General features: G+C 39.0%; 2 protein-coding genes and 1 pseudogene across 4 annotated transcripts in view; 2 read left to right on the forward strand and 1 right to left on the reverse strand.

Annotated features, from left to right (window-relative positions):
* Positions 1–2,309: 2,309 nt before the first annotated feature.
* The window catches only part of LOC116649458 (RNA/RNP complex-1-interacting phosphatase-like), a 154,062-nt gene continuing 135,638 nt past the window's right edge, over positions 2,310–20,733 (reverse strand). The window contains exons 10-11 of one of the 2 annotated variants that reach the window (XR_004302683.1): positions 5,346–6,127; positions 2,310–2,980 (exon numbers count right to left, since the gene is read on the reverse strand). Coding sequence is in view for 1 of the 2 variants with exons in the window: in XM_032432244.1 (XP_032288135.1) it covers positions 6,071–6,127 (57 nt within the window). In the remaining variant the exon portion in view is untranslated. Of the gene's footprint in view, positions 2,981–5,162; positions 6,128–20,733 lie in introns of those variants that run through there. The other variant, XM_032432244.1, reaches the window with a different exon arrangement.
* ENTPD1 (ectonucleoside triphosphate diphosphohydrolase 1) overlaps positions 6,065–20,733 on the forward strand; it is a 95,364-nt gene continuing 80,695 nt past the window's right edge. For both annotated transcript variants that reach the window (XM_032432245.1, XM_032432246.1), the window contains exon 1: positions 6,065–6,189. In XM_032432245.1, the coding sequence (XP_032288136.1) occupies positions 6,174–6,189 (16 nt within the window). In that variant the 5' untranslated portion in view covers positions 6,065–6,173. The remainder of the gene's footprint in view (positions 6,190–20,733) is intronic.
* On the forward strand, positions 7,659–9,851 carry LOC116649605 (annotated as a pseudogene).

A 20,733-nucleotide genomic window follows, 5' to 3' on the forward strand; every position in this document is an offset into this window, starting at 1 on the left:
TCTCAAGCAGAAACCCTGCTAAGCCGGGAACCTGATGCAGGGCTCAATCTCAGGACTCTGAGATCATAACCTGAGCCAAAATCAAGAGTCAGATGCTTAACTGACTAAGCCACCCAGGTGCCCCCAGTGAGGTTTTTCCATGCATTTGTAATACCTTTGGTACATTAGATTCCTTTGTTACAATCTACATTCCATTCTGGGTTCTTAACCTCCTGAATGATTTTTTTTTTTTTTAATTTGTATACATTAAGTTTCATTCTTTGTCCTCTAAAGTTCTGTGAGTTTTGACAAATGCATATTGTCATGTATCTACCACTACATATTATACTGAGTAGTTTCACGTATGGTATGCGTGAGGGGAGGAAGAGGGAGAAGCAGGTTTCCTGCTGAGCAGGGAGTCTGATGAGGGGCTCCATCCCAGGACCTTAAAATCCCCTATGTTTCACGTATTTAACACTTTCTCCACCCCCAGTGAATTTCTGGCAACCACTGATCTATTTACCATCTCTATTTAAATTTAATGTTTAAAAAATATTTAAATTAAAAAATTTTTTAAGTTGGAACTTTTATAAACTGATTAGACTTTCATAGGTAAGGAGTACTTTTTTAGAAATGAACCTCTTTCACCTAAAAGAAGTTATAGCTGTTATTAGTTATCACACCTGATTTGGGGGACTGCCTCTTAAAGTAGCCATAAAATCTTATCCTTGTAATAAAGTGACAGTTCACTCATTGTTTCTGCAGACCTCTGAGATGTTTAGAGGAATCAGGACACTTGGTATTAGGGTAATAGGATGAAGGAGGTAAACAGGATGTTTCCACAGAAAATGTAAGAAATTTCAATTCATGCAGGGGAAGAGAGGGGTAGTTCTTGTAGCTCAGATAAGGGTGGTTATGAGTCAATTGTGAGATAGTTGATGTAAACTATGATAATCCCTGTGCCACAGGCTCCATCGAGCCCTGGGGTCAGGTTACACATTGACCTGTAGTTTAGGATCTTCCTTTCAATTCTGCAAACTCCTTCTTGAGTATCTGCTCTGCTTGCAGTTGCTGTGATGTGTGCTTGAGGCCTGCCTTTTTCTGGTGCTACTGTTTGGCCACATACTTCCCTTTTGGAAAAGATGGACATTCTGCATCATGCAAGGGTTTTCTCTAGCTCAGGGTTCAGGACATTCCTCCCTGACTATTAAGGCTTATCCTGGAAAGCCATGGGTCATCTCAGGTCATTCTTCACTACCCATTCCCCTCTCTCAACATGGCCCCAGTCCCATAGCTGCTCTTGAATATATAGCATTGCTTTAAATTTGGGGAAGGGGAGGATGGGGAGATTCTTTGTGCTATAGGATGGAGGCCCAACTGAGCCACCCAGGCATCCCATGTGTTTCTGTTTGATAAGCCATGTTTGATAGATTATCAAAGCATGATGTCAAATAGTGTCAAGAAAATTTCATATGATTTTCTGGATGCCTGGGTGGCTCAGTCGGTTAAGTGTCTGCCTTCGGCTCAGGTCATGATCCCAGGGTCCTGGGATGGAGCCCCTCATCAGGCTCCCTGCTCAGCAGGAAGCCTGCTTCTCCCTCTCCCTCTGCCTCTGCCTGACGCTCCCCCTGCTTGTGCTCTCTCTCTGTCAAATAAATAAATAAAATCTTTTTTTAAGAAAAAGAAAATTTCATATGATTTTCAAAATGTGCTGGCAAATTTTGTTTGCTGAATATTCATACACCAACACCAAATAGTACTGACTTAATATCTTGGTTTATATGGAGTGAAAGAAGATGGAGCTTGGGTCTATTGCTGGTGGAAAAAAAATGTATGAGTTCCTGAATTAGATCTGTCAATTGCCATATAAGATGTAACATTTTACCCCATGATTCTTAAAGTATTATGATTTACCATGCCTCTGGCATCCCTATCAATTATAAAAACCCATTCTTTTATAGTCTCCTTTTAGCCTTGAAAGCAACCACAAGCAAGGACTGTTTAAAAAATATCAAAAGGACATTACATTACATCAAAATGACACGTTAGATATTATGAAGAACATTTTAGTATATTCAAATATAACAAGAGCTAAATGGAAAAATACAGACATTCTTGGAATTGGAAAAATGTCATTTTTTACAATAGTTACCCATGGCATTTATTTTAAGATACATAAAACCAGAGTACCTCTTTTCATGAATTTTATCAATAGACTTCTGTTTTAATGAAGAATTAGAAACAGTGTAGAGACCAGAATGCCCCTCCCCCACCCCATCCTACCAGCTACCTTCCCAATCATGACCCACCAGTGATGCAGATGCTACCAACCCTACTCTGTCCGAGTTACGTGATTCCTGCCTGCTGGGTCATTGTTGGGTATATAGAGAGTCCTTCAAGTTGTCAAACCACACTGTGGATATTGCACATTGGAGAGAGTGCCTGATTATTGCACTACAAACTGCACAGTGAATATATTTTTCTGGCTTACACTGGTGTAACAGCTTTTTAGTTTTGACCAGTTTGTTGTTCAATTGCTTTTATCTGTCTTGCAGATGATCTCTTTCATCTGATTATTTGCTCCTTAAATGAAATGCTCAGCCTATTTTGTGATCATCATCTTGCCAGATCATAGCAATTCTTTTCATTGAACCTTGTCATCTTTCAGCCCCAAGCCAGTTTTGCATATGGCTTACTGACTCAGTGAGTATTCATCCGTGTTCTTTAAGTCCCTGGAGCAATTCCCTCATATAACTATTGCATATTATCAGATAATCTCCCACTTTTTGCCTGAGATTTTTTTTTATCAGAAAATTTCAAACACACGAAGTAGAGAAAATAGTAAATCAAATCCCCATGTACACATCATCCAATTTCAGCAATGATCACCTTATCCCCACTCTTGTTTTAGCTGGGCCTTACCGCCGTCTCTTCTTTTTGATGCTCCTCCCAGATTTCTTTTGAACATATTTCAGTATATATCTTCAAAAGATACGGGTTTCTGAAAAATTATAGACACAATACTATTAAACACCTTTAAAAATGAATAGTTTTTTAATATTATAAAATACTATTCAAGTAGTGTTCAAATGTCTTCAGTTGTGAAGTTTCTTTTAAACTGGTTGGAATCAGAATTTCATGGTCCAGATAGTACATTTGCTTAGTATATGTTTTAAATCTCTTTTATCCTATAGGTACCCCATCCTCTTTTGTCTTCCCTGACATTTATTTGTTAAAGAACTTGAATTGTTTTGTAGTATTTCCTCCAGACTAAATTTTACTGATTGTGTTCCTCAAGTGTCTTCTAACTTGGTTTTCTGTGTCCTATATTTTCTGTAAACTGGTAGTTAGATTTGGAGGCTTCAGTTTTTTGGCAAGACTACTTCAGAAGGTGTGTGTGTGTGCTTCCCTCAGAAGGCCTTCAGTGAATGCTTGTACCTCCTTTTGTGACGTCAGCAGCCATTGACGATTATTACTCAGCTTCAGCACTTTATCTGGTGTTTGTACAACAGTGATACTCTAATGCTATCAATTTTATGCCTTCATTATTAAGCCTGGGAGTAACATTATCAGGTATACACTTCAGAAAGATCATCTGGGCAGTTCAGTGAGAGAGATTGGAGGTATAAAAAAATGAACCTTCAATCATTCTAAGAATTTATCAAAGATCCTTTTATCATTAAAAGAAAGGTAAATATCTTCACCCCTTTCTAAGAACTCCCTCTGTCCTTCTGAGTATAGTTTTTATTTTCTACTTCCTATTACAAATAACAATAACATGAATAATGATGATGATAATTTTTTGTTCAGAAATACGGTTTATTTTTTAAGATACATTTTCAGGCCTTTAAAAGACACACATAAACCCCATCTGTTTTGTAATTATTCTTGGATGAATGAGAGGCAATATTTACTTAACTATATAGTGTTTTCATATGCCAAGGAGGATGTGAACACCAGACAGTATGTTTTAACTGTAGCACAGAACATGTTACCATAAGAAGCATTTGACATTTAGTCAAAAGCTTCTCATAATTTGAGTTGGAGGCTAAAACCATGATTCTATTACTGTATATTCAACTCGAGTGAACTTCAAATCTTTATGAGGTACTAGTTAATATAATGAGATTTTATCTCTTCTGGTTGAACCAGAAGTTGAGTACTTTACTCTTGATAGCTTCTCTCTCTGTGATGACATTGAAAGAGAAATGAGTCAGTTGTCAAAGTAACCTTTAGTCAATAATATGATGTCAGAATAGAACATGGTAGGAGTTGCTTTGAATTTTATTTTATTTTATTATTTTGAATTTTATTTTTGTTTGAAATAGAGAACTATTGCCTCAGTGCCCAGTGTGGGTGCTTGAGATGTTCGGTGCTTGTTGTTTGTTTCTCCCACCTAAACCTTCATCCGCTATGATCTTCCACTTGATCATTCTTTTCTCCTTCTAGCATTGACAGTCTGTTTTCCATTCTGTAGTTCACAGGGTATTTTGGGGACATGCTGTTTTTCAAATTTTTCTCCAAAACAGTGATGTCAAGACAGTCTTAACCCATTATAAAAATTGTTGATATTTACAAATATCTCATTATCTTACTTAAAAATAATTTTACCACAATAAGATAAATATCAAACCAATACTCTTTATTAGAGATGGAATCTAAACTGGCTCTGGAGAAGGCATCCATTGGATTTTTCATTTAGCATAATTAATTGTTAGTATAAAGGTAAAATCCTGTAACGATGAACCACATAGTAAGATAAAAGAAGAATTTTGTTGTACAGACTCAGATTTATTAAAACATCAAACATTTATTGAGCACATACTTGTGCCGGTCACTGTGCAAGTTAACAGAGATGCCCGAACTGAAAAGTCAGCCCCTGCCTTTATTAAAGTATCATGGAGAATATATTTTCTATATAGAGTCAAAAACAATTTGTAATGGTCACTAATTTAATGGTTTATATGAAGGGAAATGTCTTATGGTATAACTGGCTTTAGACACAAATTCTCATGTTAGAGAGGCAATGTAGAAAAAGCATGAAGTAAGAATCAGAAAACCATATCTACACCCCTGCTTTGCTGCTATTTATTCATTAATTCAAACATTTATTGAGAGCCTACACAGTGGAGCAACTGTATTAGGTGCTGGGGAGCATGATAGCAAATAAGAGAGACCATGGTCCTCCCTGCTCGCACTCTCTTTCTCTCTCTCTGTGAACATGAGCAGATGGCTTAACTTTTCCTCGCCTCTAACCTTGGTTAGACTAGATGTCTGTGTCTCTTCCCAAATCTAAAATGCTAAGGTTTGTTATAGCTTCGTGGAGGGAGAATCTGCCCAAGGGGCCTTGGGTCGTGAGTACTTACCTTCCTCTGGGAGGATTAGGTCTTGTCCCAATTTCAAAATAACATCGAATATACACAGTTTGAAAATGTTTTGGTCAGCCTCTCATCTGCATTTGGGTCATCTTGGCAAAGCCTGGGTGTGGCAATTCATGTTCATTAAGACTTCAGAGGTAGTAAAGTTTGGGAAAGGTGGACGACTTGCATCAGCACAGCTGGATAGCTGTTCCCAGCGAGCAGCCTCCTCTGCCTTTCCGCCAATAATGCAGCTCCTCCTGCCACAGCGCCCATCCGTGACAGGACCTGTTGCTCTTCTGGTCTAAATGAGCCTCGAAAAGGGATTGCTCATCAGAGGACCAGAGGGAATCGGCTTTCAGGGGCGGGAAGGACTGTTCTTGAGTCCCACAGTTTTTCCAGTGAGTATCAGGAAACAAGCTTCTTGTTATCTGGTCTCAAAACTGCAATAAATAAATAGCTTTTTTTTCCCTTTTTTTTTTCTTGCAGCCAAGATACATATCTCAAGGAGAAAAATGATTTCTGTAGCAAAGAGAGAGGGAGAGAGACATACTTGAACATACATTGCTTTAAGAATTACAACCGGGCAACTCTTCGTGGTCTTTAGGGAAATGAGCAGCTGGACTCAGCCAATCTCTTCTTTCGAGTCGAGTCAATGAAAGAGACATAGGGTTTGAGGTTCCTTCCGAAACGGGGCCGGCTAATTTAGCCCCTCCCATGAGCCCGAGGGTCTGTTATATCTCGGTTCCTTGAGTACCTCTCTCACTGAGACCGACCACAGCAAGCAGAGGCTGAAAAAATAAAGAGCAAAGAGGAAGAAAACAAAAGCTGCCAATTATGGAAGATAGAAAGGGTAAGAGCAAATTGATTTGATCTAAATCCTTAAGAACAACAAAAACAAAAAAAAAAGAGAAAAAAAAAAAAAGCCAAAAAACAAAACTCCCGAAAAGCCCAGACCAAAAGCAAGTACTTGAAAGAGCAAGAGGGATAAATCCCCAAATGAACTTTCCCACCCTCTCCTTCTGAGAGGAGGCAGAGAAAGAACTTTGGGAAACTTTTTAGGAAGCAAAGCCGGGGGGTTTTAGTCAAGGGTGGCTCTTGAGCAAGCTGGAGGGGCTCATGCATATTCATAATCAATTTGCATTCGGATCTGGTGTTTTAGCGGCAAATGACTTCTTCCGTCCCTTTGCAGTTTAAGAAGGAGCTGCCTCATTTATAGTCCAGAGTCATCTTGCTTCGGGTCTGTACCTCAGTGAGTTTGCTTGAAGATGCTGGGCTCTGTGTGTAGGAGATTTGTTTTGTTCTCGAATTTCCTGCATGCTTTCCTGTTGTGAAATTAGCAAAGGCTTCTCGGCCAGGAGTTAGATAGAGAAGTTAATGTGGCAAGAGGCTGTCATAACAGGACCCCGGAGTATGTCCTGCAAAAGACTGAATGTTTCTTGGATTGTGTGACTGTGTATGGGTGGGCGGGGGGGGGGGGGGGGGGGGGGGGGGGGGGGGCAAGTGAAGGGTTGGAGGGATGAACAGTTTTATCTTGAAAAAGCAAGGCATATCTGAGTGACTATATTTAGATTTTGTCTAAAAACTGTAAGAGCAGCCTGGTTTTTACAGATGGTGTGCAGTCTCTGTCTTTTACCTCTTTTGGGCATTTTCTGCCACCGCGGAGAGCCAGCTGCTTGCCAGCCCATGGGAGCCAGGAAGAGTCTCCACAGCAGTGTGGCTGTGTAGGGTTGTAAACCTTCTTCATCATCTCCAATTTCTGATATCCCCACACGTTTTTATCACATAGAATGCAGAGCAATGGGATGAGTAGCCAACAGATTCTTAATAATGATAGCAGTGGTAGCTGTTAATGTTTACTAAGTCTCTACTCTGTGCCGGGAGCTGTTCTAAGCACGTTACCCATATTATTTATTCCTCGCATCGACTTAAGAGGTGAGTGCTATCATTATCATTCCCATTTTCCAGGTGGTGGAGTTGATATACTGAGCGACTGGCTTGCCTTGGGATCCCACGAGGGTGGTTGGACACAGGTCTGTGGGCCTTTCTTTCTGTATGCTGCCACACTGTTACTCCACCTGAAGCTCTGGCTACTGCTCTGACACGGTTGATTCTGGGTTTCAAAGCCTTGAAGCTACTGGGGAAATGATACTTACTGAAATCTCAAGTCTGAGAAGGAATTTGTGCTTTGCTGTCGGATCACGTTCATTTTTCTCATTTGGTGCTCACGGCCATTTTCTACGGTAGAGCTCAGCTATTGTTATTTTTACCCTTTTACAAAAGGAAGAGACTTTGGCTAGGAGGGGTTCGGTGACAGTAATCATGCAGACCAGAAATCCCCTGCCTCTGGTTTCTCTTCTAACCTGCAGAGTAAGCCCAGTCATCTCAACTTCTAACCCCACCCCCAGCCACTTTCATTTCCCCAAGTGACCTTGCTCCTTTCCTCCCCCTCAGACTGTTGCATGGCACTTGCCTCTGCCCTGAAGGCCTGTCTGGCCTTCTCCTTCCCCTTCAATCTGGAGCCATGCTGCCTAGTGAATCCCAGCTCCACTATCTACTAACTGTGTGCCTCAGTTTCTTCATCTGTAAAATGAAGAGAATAATAATATCTACTTCATAGGGTTATTATAAGGACTAAATGAGGGATTCATGCAAAATTCTCAGAACAGGGTCTGATGCATAGTGTATGTGCTCAATAAATGTTAGCTGTTGCAATCATTCCTTCAGGCTTCATCTTGGTTGTTAATCCCTGCGTTAAGCTTTCTCCAACCCTTTGAGCCTTAGATTAGCTCCTGTCTTGGATGTTTCTACAACACCTCACTGTTTACTCCTAAACTGTTGCTCATCACACTCATCCACATTCCTGTCGTCTGAATTGCTTCCCCCTTACCCTGACTATAATTTCTTTATCCACCTTCGGATCGGCAGTGTCTAGTGCAACAAATACTTAATAAACTAAGTATTGTTATTTTAGTTGATGTTTATCCAAGAATCAGGAGGCTGGTTTCAAAGGGGACCTGTGACTTCTCTGGTTATTGCGGTGCAGGGCACCATGAGCAGCAGTGTCCCACGACACCCTGTATGAGCAGTGCAGGTGCTGGAAGATTTTGAAGACAGTGGAGCTGCAGCTCAGCTTGAAGAGCTATGACTCTTTGAAGGACATACACTTCTCAGGCACCGTCTGGCTTAAGTCTCCTCCCCGCCCAAGTTCTCCATATGTGTTTTGGGGGACCGGCAGCACTGTGATGAGGCCAAGGCTGTGGATATTCCCCACGTGGACATTAAGGTGCTGAAGAAACTCAACAAAAATAAAACATTAATCAAGAAGCTAGCTAAGAAGTATGATGCCTTTTTGGCTTCAGAATTTCTGATCAAGAAGATCTCACAAATCCTGGGCCCAGGCCTGAATAAGCCTGGCATGTTCTCTTCCTTGCTGACCCACAATGAGAACATGGTGGCCAAAGTGGATGAAGTAAAGTCCACAATCAAATTCCAGATGAAGAAGGTGCTGTGTCTGGCAGTGGCCATTGGCCTGTGAAGATAACACATGATGAGCTTGTGTACAACATCTGCTTGGCTGTCAATTTCCTGGTGTCATTGCTCAAGAAGAATTGGCAGAGTGTCCGGGCTTTATACATCAAGAGCACCATTGGCAGTTCCCAGCATCTGTACTAAGGCACAATTTAATAAATCCTAGTGCTACGAAAACAAACAAATGAGAACTAAAAGGGGACCTATGAATATGTAATAGAGTTCCCACTGGTACGTACTGTTCTTTTATGCACTCTAGTAAGACATCCCTCTAAGTGAATACACTGAGAAACGAGATGCATCCCTTCTCGTGGATGGGCTTCAGAGCTGATGTGGTACCCATGCCAGAGTACCCAGTTCAGCCAGTCCAGCTCTGGCAGAACTTCAGCCCCCACTCCCCATTCAGCCAGGGGCCAAACTGGAGATTTCAGATGCCTCCTAGTACAACCTTGCTATCTCTGAACAGAACATCTGGTTCCAGAAATAGTGCCTCCCCAACCCCATTAAATAGCAACCTTATAGTCTGAGACAATGTACTCTGGTAATAGAAGAAAAACATACACTGCAGAGGTTGGCCCTGGGTAAAATCATGAAGTACATTAAATTTGTTTCCAGCACCCTCCCTTTCCTCTTCCTGGCATACCTTCAAAGCAATTTGACAAATATTGTGTGTCTACCATTATGTCCCTATGCCAGATGTGTGGGGTATAAACAGTTTGCTCACAGTCTAGTGAGGAAGACAGATTTATATACAACCAACTCTAATCGAAACCAGACTCTCTGAAATGCTAATAATAACAGCTAACATTGATTATTATGTGCCAGGCATTGTCTCATATAATCTTTACAACAAAGCTGTGATACAGGTTTCTGCTTCTTATAGCTGTGGAGAGAATGACTTGGCCAATGTCACAGAGCTAGTAGAGGAAGAGGGAGAATTTATTTTATTTATTCAAGTGTCATTAACATATAGTGTTATATTAGTTTCAGGTGTACAATATAATGATTCAACAATTCTATTTTTTTTTTTTTTTTAAAGATTTTATTTCTTTATTTGACAGAGAGAGACACAGTGAGAGAGGGAACACAAGCAGGGGGAGTGGGAGAGGGAGAAGCAGGCCTCCCGCGGAGCAGGGAGCCCGATGCGGGGCTCGATCCCAGGACCCTGGGATCATGACCTGAGCTGAAGGCAGACGCTTAACGACTGAGCCACCCAGGTGCCCCTACAATTCTATTTTTTTAAAAGATTTTATTTATTCATTTTTAGGGGAGAGGGGCAAGCAGACTCTGTGCTAAGTGCAGAGCCTGACATGGGGTTCAATCTCATGACCCTGAGATTGTGACCTGAGCCAAAATCAAGAGTCAGATGCTTAACAGACTAAGCCACCCAGGTGCCCCAACAATTCAACAATTCTGTACATTACTTAGTGCTCATCATAAGTATATTCTTAATCCCCTTCACCTATTTCACCCATCCTCCCACCCACCACCCCTGTGGCAATTACCAGTTTGTTCTTTGTATTTAAGAGTCTATTTTTGTCTCTTTTTCTTTGTTTCTTTGTTTTATTTCTTAAATTCCACATGAGTGAAATCATACGGTGTTTGTCTTTCTCTGACTGACTTATTTCATAGCGTTATACCCTCTGGATCCATCTATGTTGTTACAAACAGCAAGATCTTATTCTTTATTATTTTTTTATGGTTGAGTAGTATTCCATTGAATATATATACCACCTCTTCTTTATTTATTTTATTTTTTTAAGTAAGCTCCACACCCAGTGCAGGACTTGAACTCACAACTCTGAGATCAAGAGTTGCATGCTTCACCAACTGAGCCAGCCAGGTGCCCCTACCACCTCTTCTTTATCCATTCATCTATCAGTGGATGCTTGGGTTGCTTCCGTATCTTGGCTTCTGTAAATAATGCTACAGTAAATTTAAGGGGGCATATACTTTTTAAATTAGTTTTTTTGTTTCCTTTGGGTAAATATTCAGTAGTGGAATTATTAGGTCATATGGTAGTGTTTTTATTTTTTGAGGAAGCTCCATCCTGTTTTCTACATTGGCTGTACCAGCTTGCATTCCCACCAACAGTGCATGAGGATTTCTTTTTCTCTACATCATCCCCAACACTTATTATTTCTTATGTTTTTGGTTTTAGCTAATCTGACAGGTGTGAGGTGGTATCTTATTGTGGTTGTGATTTGCATTTTCCTGATGATGAGTGATTTTGAGCATCTTTTCATGTGTCAATTGGCCGTCTGTATGTCTTCTTTGAAAAAATGCCTATTCATGTCCTCTGTCCATTTTTTAATTGGATTATTTAGGTTTTTTGATGTATAAATTCTTTATATATTTTGGATATTAACCACTTGTCAGATGTGTCATTTGCAAATATCTTCTCCCATTCAGTAGGTTGTCTTTTTGTTTTCTTGATGTGTGGAAAAGCTTTTTATTTTGGTATAGTATCAATAGTTTAATATTGCTTTTGTTTCCTTTGCCAGAGGAGACATATCTAGAAAACTATTTCTAAGGCCGATGTCAAAGAAATTACTGCTTGTGTTTTCTTTTAGGAATTTTATGGGTTCAAGTATCACATGTAGGTCTTCAATGTATTTTGGGTTTATTTTTGTGTATGGTGTAAGGAAGTAGTCTAGTTTCATTCTTTTGCATGTGGCTGTCCAGTTTTCCCAATATCATTTGTTGAAGAGACCGTCTTTTTTCCTTTGGATATTCTTGCCTCCTTGGTCATAGATCAATTGACCATAAAAGTATGGGTTTGTTTCTGGGCTCTCTGTTCTATTCTATTGATCTATGTATCTATTTTTGTGCCAGTAGCATATTGCTTATAGTACCACAGCTTTGTAGTATATCTTGAAATTTAAGATTGTGATACCTCAGTTTTATTTTTCTTTTTCAAGATTGCTTTGGGTATTTGGGGTCTTTTATGGTTTCATACAGATTTTAGGATTGTTTGTTATAGTTCTGTGAAAAATACTTTTGGTGACTGCATTAAATTTGTAAATCTGGGTAGTATGGATGTTTTAACAATATTGGTTCTCCCAATCCATGAGTATGGGATATCTTTCCATTTGTTTGTGTCATCTTCAATTTCTTCCATCAATATTTTATAGTTTTCAGAGTACAGGTTTTTTTGCCTCCTTGGTTAAGTTTATTCCTAGGTATCTTATTCTTTTTGGTGGAATTGTAAATGGGATTGTTTTCTTAATTTCTCTTTAAGCTATTTGATTATTAGTGTATAAAAATGCAACAGATATCTGTATATTAATTTTGTATCCTGCAACTAAACTGAATTCATTCATCAATTTTAGTAGTTTTTTGGTAGAGTCTTTAGGGTTTTCTATATATAGTATGATGTCATCTGCAAATAGTGAAAGTTTTTCTTCTTCTTTACCAATTTGGATGCCTTTTATTTCTATTTCTTGTCTGATTGCTGTGGCCAGGACTTCCAGTACTATGTTGAATAAAAGTGATAAGAGTGGACATTTTTGTCTTGTTCCTGATCTTAGAGGAAAAGCTTTCAGTTTTCCACCATTATGATGTTAGCTGTGCTTTATTTTATATATGGCCTTTGTTATGTTGAGGTATGTTTTCTCTAAACCTACTTTGTTGTGTTTTAATCATGAATGGATTTTGTACTTTGTCAAATGCTTTTTCTGGATCCATTGAGATGATCATATGATTTCTATCCTTTCTCTTGTTAATGTGATGTATCATGTTTATTGATTTGCAAATATTGAACCAGTCTTGCATCCCTAAAATAAATTTTGCTTGATTGTGGTGAATGATTTTTTAAATGTGTTGTTGGACTTGGTTTGCTAATATTTGTTGAAGACTTTGCATCTATGTTCATCAGAGATATTGGCTTGTAGTTCTCTTTTTTTGTAGTATCTTTATCTGGTTTTGGTATTAGGGTAATACTGGCCTCATAGAATGCATTTGGAATCTTTCCTTCAGCAGAGGGGGAATCTAGACCCACATATTTATGCTGCAAAGCCTGGATTCCTAATGGATAAATTCTCTTACCTCCCTAAGAGCTGTAATAGAAGTCTAAATAAAATGCCATGAGAAACAGAATAGGGAGTGATGATTTCTGGGAAAACTTCTCAAAGGATGGGAACTTCATTTGGACCTAGAAAGATGAGTAGTCTGGTGTGCACAACAATCTCCTTTCAAGTCCCAGCAGTGCTTAAAGACCTTTTCTCTCTCTTTTACCAAAACTACAGCCTATATTTAAGAGTAAAAAGCTCTTTTACCTTTTTTAAGTTCCAAGCAGGGAACCTATTTTCATGTCCATCCTGGAGATTTGAAGGCAGAAGTCCAAAGTGTGGTCTTGAATGTGAGGTTGGGATTACTTGTAATGTAATCAAATAAACCTTTGCAAAGTAATCAGCTGCATATTAAATGATTTCCTTAATCATGATTGTCTTCCATGGTCATTAGGCACATGTGATAAAGAGGTTTTACAAATGATCGTGATTGGTCCTACTTTTACTTGGCCATACCACATTTTAAGAGCATTTTCTTCTTTGTGTTGTCTTATTGGTTGCCTCTGCACTTTAAAACAGTGATTGTGCCTAGGAGCATTGGCATTTAATTCCACCTGCCATGAGGTTGAGCAGTAGTGCTGAGCTCAAGCCTGTGCAGAGTGAAGGTGAGGCCTGGGGAAAATCATACGGTCTGTTCTTTGTGAGTCTTTGGAGGGAGGCTGGAATTGAGGGAAGCTCCTGTGGTAAAGAATCATCAAACCTCTTGATGGTTTGATGGAAGTACAGAAGAGCAGAGGCACTAGCTCTATCTTGGTGAATGAGTATGTGTGTGTTCTAAGGCAGTATTTCTCATACTCTAACGTACATGTGCTACATTGGGGATCTTGTTAAAATGCACATTCTGATCCAGTAGCCCTGGGGTGGGGCTTGAGATCCTGCATTTCTAACAAGCTCCCAGGTGATGGTAATGGTGCCCTCCATAGACCACACTTCAGCTAGCTGTATCATAAGATCACTGCATGCCTTAGTCTCAGGGCTTATTTTGGTACCAATGACCAACCCCTTCCTCCCTCAGTGCCACCTCACCCCCACCAAGCTGCCACTTTGGGTCCCTGCTATATGTCATTGCAGGATCATGGGAAATCGAATTCACTCATTCATTCATTCATTCATTCATTCAGTATATATCCTATAACAGGAAGTTGAGGCCTCCAATTTGCCATAAAAGAAAGAAGTCTGAATCTTTATTGCACACAAACTATTATTACACAAAAAGGCCCTGTGTTGGAGTTCCTAAACATCTCCCACCTTTTCTCCATGGATCCAAGTTTCCCTAAGCTGCTTTCATTCCTTGCCTTCAACCTGAGAAGTATCGGAGCAGAACATTTGGCTGTCTTTAGAACCCTTTGCTGGGTGTTTGGAGTGCCAGGGACCTGGGGTAGGACTCAGGGCTCTGAAACTGGGAACAGCGTGCCTGGGCATTGTCTCCACTCTATAGAAGTGAGGTAGGAATGACTCCAGGTGCAAAGGGACGAAGTGGGTGCAGAGAGGACTAATGGAATTCCTTTAGTTTGAAAAATTTAGGGAATATGAGGAAAAAGGAAGCTGGTGGAGAAAAGAAGGCAGAGAGTTTGTGTAACATGCTTCCATGTTGCCAAGTTACTTTCCCTAAGGGTAGACCCTTCCTGCTCCTGCAAGCAGTTCCTGTTAAGCATTCCTGACAGCTTCCATGTTTTTTTTTTTTAAATAATCTTATCTACTTTTATGTTGTTTTAATTTGTATTTCTTTAATTACCAGTAAATTCAACATTTTTCACATAATATATGCTTCTTTTGTATACTATTTCTATCCTTTGCCCATTTATTACTTATTTGGATTTTATGTTTTCAAATTAATTTATGTGAGTTCTTCATCAAATAAAGATACTCAAGTTTTTCTGCCATATCCACAGCAGTTTTTCTGAATCTTCCCTTAGTGTCTTTTATACAAAGACTTATAGCTATAAATAGATCCAATATACTTTTATCTGTGGTGCTGTGGTTTGGTTTTCAAAGTAGTTTAATATTGTGTTTTTATTGTCTCTTTAATGCAGGATAATATATACTTTTTTAGTTTCAAGTGATTTTTTTTTGTTTAAACCATTAATTTTAATTGATCTTTCATTTTATTTCACAATGGTTAGAGAATATGGCTTTATAATCTCTGAGATTTCTTGTGCTTAAGCATGTAGTGAAGTTTTATAAATCTATGAATACTTATAAAGAAGATATATTCTGTTTTTAAGATATAAAAATGAGTATTTACAAGTCTATCCAGCCATTTCAATCATATGGCAATCTCTCCCCAACTATAATTTTCTGCTATGTGAAATTATAGTCTATATCCATTATTTTCAGTTCAAGGGGGAAAAAATGTGATGTGAGTCATTTTTATTGTAGCTTATTAGAAAAGTGGGGGCTGGATGGAAAGTTGGGAATACGGAAGGAAGGTAAAGTAGATGCAGAGAAGGAGTAATGCAGTGTTGGGAAAGAGAAAGAAGGTGAGAGGAAGTTCTCAGATGGCTTCTGAGGCAGCTGAGCCTTGCGTGGCGACCTAACTTTAGGAAGTACAGAATGGGTGTGAGAATTACCAAGCCTTTCCCTTCCAACTAAGGATGGCAGGCCCCAGGAGGCCGGAACCAGGCCCTGGGTCTGGTTGGCAGGATTTAAGAGGTGGGGTCAGAATCGCTGAACCATAAATTGAAACAGTATTGCTTAAGTGGATAAAGACTCAGACACATACACAAAAAGACATCTGAAGCAATGTGTCATCAGCAAAATAATTCTTTTAGGCTTTATGCTGAAAAGGCAGGGTAGGGAGTACCTGAACCACCCTGGTTCCCAGTGAACAGGGTTGAACAGGGTTAGTTAACAGAAATTAATAGTGCAGTACTCACATTTTCTAATTTAAGCTATGTAAAAACGTTGTTGATACCATCTTTTGCTTAATGTCTTCTTTTTATTGCTTTATTTTGGTGAACTCAGAAAGATTTCTTTCATAGAAATAGAGCTTTTTCATAGATTTACTTTCTTTTTCTTCTTTTTTGGTCAATATAGTAACTAAGGTAGGCTGCAAAGATTACAGCTCCTAATCCCTAGAATTCATGTATGTTATCTTATATTGAAAAAAAGTCTTTGCAGATGTGATTACATTAAGGATCTTGAACTGGGGTGGGGGGCGCCTGGGTGGCTCAGTCTGTTAAGCATCTGTCTTCGGCTCAGGTCATGATCCCAGGGTTCTGGGATCGAATCCTGCATCAGGCTTCCTGCTCAGTGGGAAGTCTGCTTCTCCCTCTGCCCCTCCACCTGCTTGTACTCTCTCTCTCTCACAAAAATAAATAAATAAAATATTTTTTAAAAAAAGGATCTTGGGGTGCCTGGGTGGCTCAGTTGTTAAGCGTCTGCCTTCGGCTCAGGTCATGATCCCAGGGTCCTGGGATCGAGCCCTACATCGGGCTCCCTGCTCAGGGGGGAGCCTGCTTCTCCCTCTCCCTCTGCCTGCCGCTCTGCCTACTTGTGCTCTCTCTCTCTGTATCAAATAAATAAATAAAATCTTTTTTAAAAAAAAGGATCTTGAATTGGGGAGATTATCCTGGATTATCCAGATGGGCCCTAAATGCAATCACAAATGTCCTTGTAAGAGGGAGGGAGTGGGAGATTTGACATAGAAGGCAATGTAACCATTGAAGCAAGATGCTACTCTGCTGGCTTTGAATATGGGGGAGGGGGCCACAAGCCAAGGAATGCATGGAATGTAGTTTGGAAAAAGATGGAAAAGAAAGAGCAGCCCTGCCAACACCTTGATTTCAGCCCAGTGAAACAGAGTTCAGACTTTGGACCTGTAGAACTGTAATAAGAGAGTAAATGCGTATTTTGCTTTAAGCCACCAAGTTTGTGGTAACTTGTTATGGCAGCCATAGGAAACTAATGCATTAACTTTTTAATAAATGGAAGTGGTGGTGGCTTTAGTTAGTTTATCTACAGGTTTAGTGTGTATTGGGCCACCTCCTGCTCTTACAGATGTTAACTCAGTTCTCAAATAAGTGTTTGAAATTGGTACTGTTTACTGTCCCTATCTTACAAATGAGAAATTGAAGAATGAGTAGTTAAGTCACTTACCTAAAGTCTCTCCATTAGTAAGTGTTGAAGTTGAGATTTGAGCCCATAGTTGTTGATCTTATTATTATTTTGAGATATAATTCATATACTACATAATTCACCCATTTAAAATCTACTTTTCAGTGGTTTTTTTAGTATATTCACAGAATGGTGCAGTCATCACCTCAATCAATTTTAGAACATTTTATCACCCCAAAAAGAAACCCTATATCCATTAGCAGTCACGTCTATTTCCTCTCTATGCACCCTTTCTTCTTCACAGCCCTTGGCAAACACCAATCTACTTTCTGCTATAGTTTTGTCTATTCTCAACATTTCATATCACATATTCCATGGTGTGGATAAACTACATTTTATCCATTCATCAGTTGATAGATATTTGGGGTGTTTCTACTTTTTGACATTATGAATAATGCTGCTCTGAGCATTCATGTATAAGTTTTTGTGTGGACCTATGTTCTTAATTTCTCTTGGATATATACCTAGAAATGGAATTGCTGGGTCATGTGTCTATGCTTAACCATTTGAGGAACTGCCAGACTGCTTCTCAAAGTAGCTGCATCATTTTACATTTCCACCAGCAGTGTATAACCATCCTTACCTAAACCTTTTATAATTGATCTTTGATTATAGTTATCCCATTGAGTGTGAAGTGGTATCTCGTGGCTTAGATTTGCATTTCCTTGATGGCTATTGATTTGAACATCTATTCATGTGTTTAATGGCTATTTGTGTATCTTCTTTGGGGAAGAAACCTTTGCCTAATCCAAAGTCATGAAGACTTGCACTTATGTTTTTTTCAAACAGTTTTGTAGTTTCAGCCCTCACATTTAGGTCTTTGATCCATTTTGAGTAATTTTTGTATGTGCTGTGAGGTAGGGGCCTAACTTCATGTGAATATCCAGTTGTCCCAGCACCATTTGTTGGAAAGACTGTTCTTTTCCCCAGTGAATTTTCTTGGCATCCTTGTTGAAAATCAATTGACTATAAATATAAATGTGAGGACTCTCAGCTTTATTCTGTTGATCTGTATGTCTATCTCTGTGTCAGTTCCACACTGTCTTGATTACTATAACTTCGAAGTAAGTTTTGAAATCAGAAAGTGTGAGTCTTTCAATTCTGTTTCTTTTTCAAGATTGTTTTTACTATTTTGGGTCCCTTGAATTTCCTTATGAATTTTAGGATCAGCTTGTCAATTTCTGCAAAGAACTCAGCTGGAATTTTCATTTTGTTTTCCATGTATCCTCTTTTAAAATCCAAGTTGAGTCTGTTTTCATGTAGGAATTTAAATATATTAGTTCACATTTATTTTACTTGCCATTCTTGTTTTATTCTCCCTGGTATTTAATGTTTTCTCATATTATGCTTTTTGCTATACAGACTCTGCACTTCTGCTTTATTTGTTTTTATCTATATTTCTACAAAGCTGTGGATAACAGGCATCTTATTTTTATTTTTATCTGTGGCTATCTTAAAAGAAAAATATTCCTGAGCTTAAGTTTATCTTCATATCAAAGTAAAAACAAGAGTAATTTTGACTGTGTCATGAAAGATAAGAATTTAAGAGCTTTTGCTTCCCTGGGTCCTCCTTTCTTATTTTAATTATTTAATCTGATAATATTATTAATTCCAGTATTGAAAACTCTATTAGTCATTTATTTCATACATTTTTCCTTTTTATTTAGATATTAATAATTATACTCATCCCTCCATGAATTTAATTGGTTTCAATATAGTTTTTTTCTCACTATGCCTTTAAATCCCATCCTTGAGTTCTTAATTTTGCTTCCCTTCACAATCTAGTATGCATACCAAAGTAATTTTTTAGAAAGGGCAACTGTGTGGTAGGAGAGTGACAACTTGTCTAAATATAGAAATCTTATCCCCCTCAAGTAATTGGAGATATTCTTCCATTGTCTTGAGATGTTCTGATGCTGAAAAGAAGTTTGAGGACAGCTGTTTTTCAGCCCAAACTTTTTTCTGTTCTCTATTCCTGACATTTATACTTCTTACAATAAGACAACTGAGTATAGACTTCCTTTCATAGATTTTTGCCTAGCATATGGTAAACCCTCTTGATTTCCAAATTCAAGACCTCTTTAGGAGCAAGAAAGATTTCTCTTGTCATAACTCTGATCAGTGTTCCTGCTTTGTTTATCTTTTCCTTCAGGGACGTATTATTTGGATCTCTAATCTCTGAACACCATCTACCTTTCCCTCCTCCCCCCTTCATTTGTTTTTCTTTGTATTCTGAGAATATTTTCCTAAGACTGTGTTCTACATCACTGATTCAATTTTCCTTAATTATCTCCAATATAAACTTTCATTCAGCTGCAATATTTTTGGTTACCATGAAATCTTTTATCTTAGTCTGTTCTCTTCTCATAGCAACATCCTCTTGTATCCAACTAAAAAAATAAACAAAGAGAATTTCTTTCTCTTTCCTGCATCATATCTATTTTAGAGACAAGCTTTTCCTTCATTAGTCTTTCTATTTTACTGCAAAATTTATTTAACCTAAGGCCTTACCCTTAAAAAAAAAGAGATTCCTTTTGTATGTGTGTACAAATGAATGTGTGTATTTTTCACTTTATTCTAAAAAGAATTTAAAGAAGTGTTAGGGGAAATTCATCCTAGTCCAATGTTAGAGATGATTGGAATGCATGGTCTACCCTTGGCTTTCCCTCAGATTCCCTTTGGATCCTGGAAGAATGCAGTCACCAAGTGTTAGATCCCCTTCTATGTGTGGGATGACATTTTAATCCTCTAGCCAAAATAACCTCACTCAGATCCAGGGAAGAAGGCAAAAGTCCTGTTGCCATATAGTCATGTTTGAGAGGATAGTCTACAGTTGTCAGAATTCTCCCAATATTGTTGTCCAGAGGCATAAAGACATCCAGGAAGGACCCGTCTCAAGACCCATTTTCTTGCTTTTGTCCCTTCCCCACTGAGAGCAAATTTATGTTGAGCTGGAGAGTGAGCTGAGTAATGCATTTTTATGGAGATCAATTCTAAGGTCTCTTTATATTCATGATAGACACATGGCTGCCAACTCACAGATGCAAAAGCAAACTCAAACAAACAAAACAAAGCAAGACAAAACAACACACCTGGGGCTTCCCAAAGAATTCCCTCCCCCCGCCCCACCTCTCCCATCACACCCTGCTGTTCTCCCATAATGCTCATTTTTTTGTTTCCAAGTTAATGGGTGTTGGGAGGGCCAACTAAGGCCTCTGCTTACTTGCCCCTGGTTATGCTGCCATGTCTCAGAAGAGATGATCCTGGCCATTAGTGTCATGTCTTTTTTTTTTTTTTTTTTAAGATTTTATTTATTTATTTGAGAGAGAGAGAGCACAGGCAGGGGTGGAGTGGGAGACGGAGAAACAGGCTTCCCGCTGAGCAGGGAGCGCAATGCAGGGCTGGATCCCAGGAACCTGGGATCATGACCTGAGCTGAAAGCAGATGCTTTAACCAACTGAGCCACCCAGACATCCCCATTAGTGTCATGTCTTAATTCTAATGCATTCGCATTTCATTTGGGGGAAAAGACCCATTTCTTTAGGGAATAGAGATTTTCACAAGAATGTGGTGAAATGTATTTTCACTTATGCTACCATCATGCTCAGTGGCCATAAGACTTGGCTTTGTGAGATCACCCTGACAGCAGTCTAGGGAATGAACCAAGAAGCTGGTGAGCA

This window comes from Phoca vitulina, unplaced genomic scaffold, assembly GCF_004348235.1.
Source record: "Phoca vitulina isolate PV1807 unplaced genomic scaffold, GSC_HSeal_1.0 scaffold48, whole genome shotgun sequence".
NCBI lineage: Eukaryota > Metazoa > Chordata > Mammalia > Carnivora > Phocidae > Phoca > Phoca vitulina.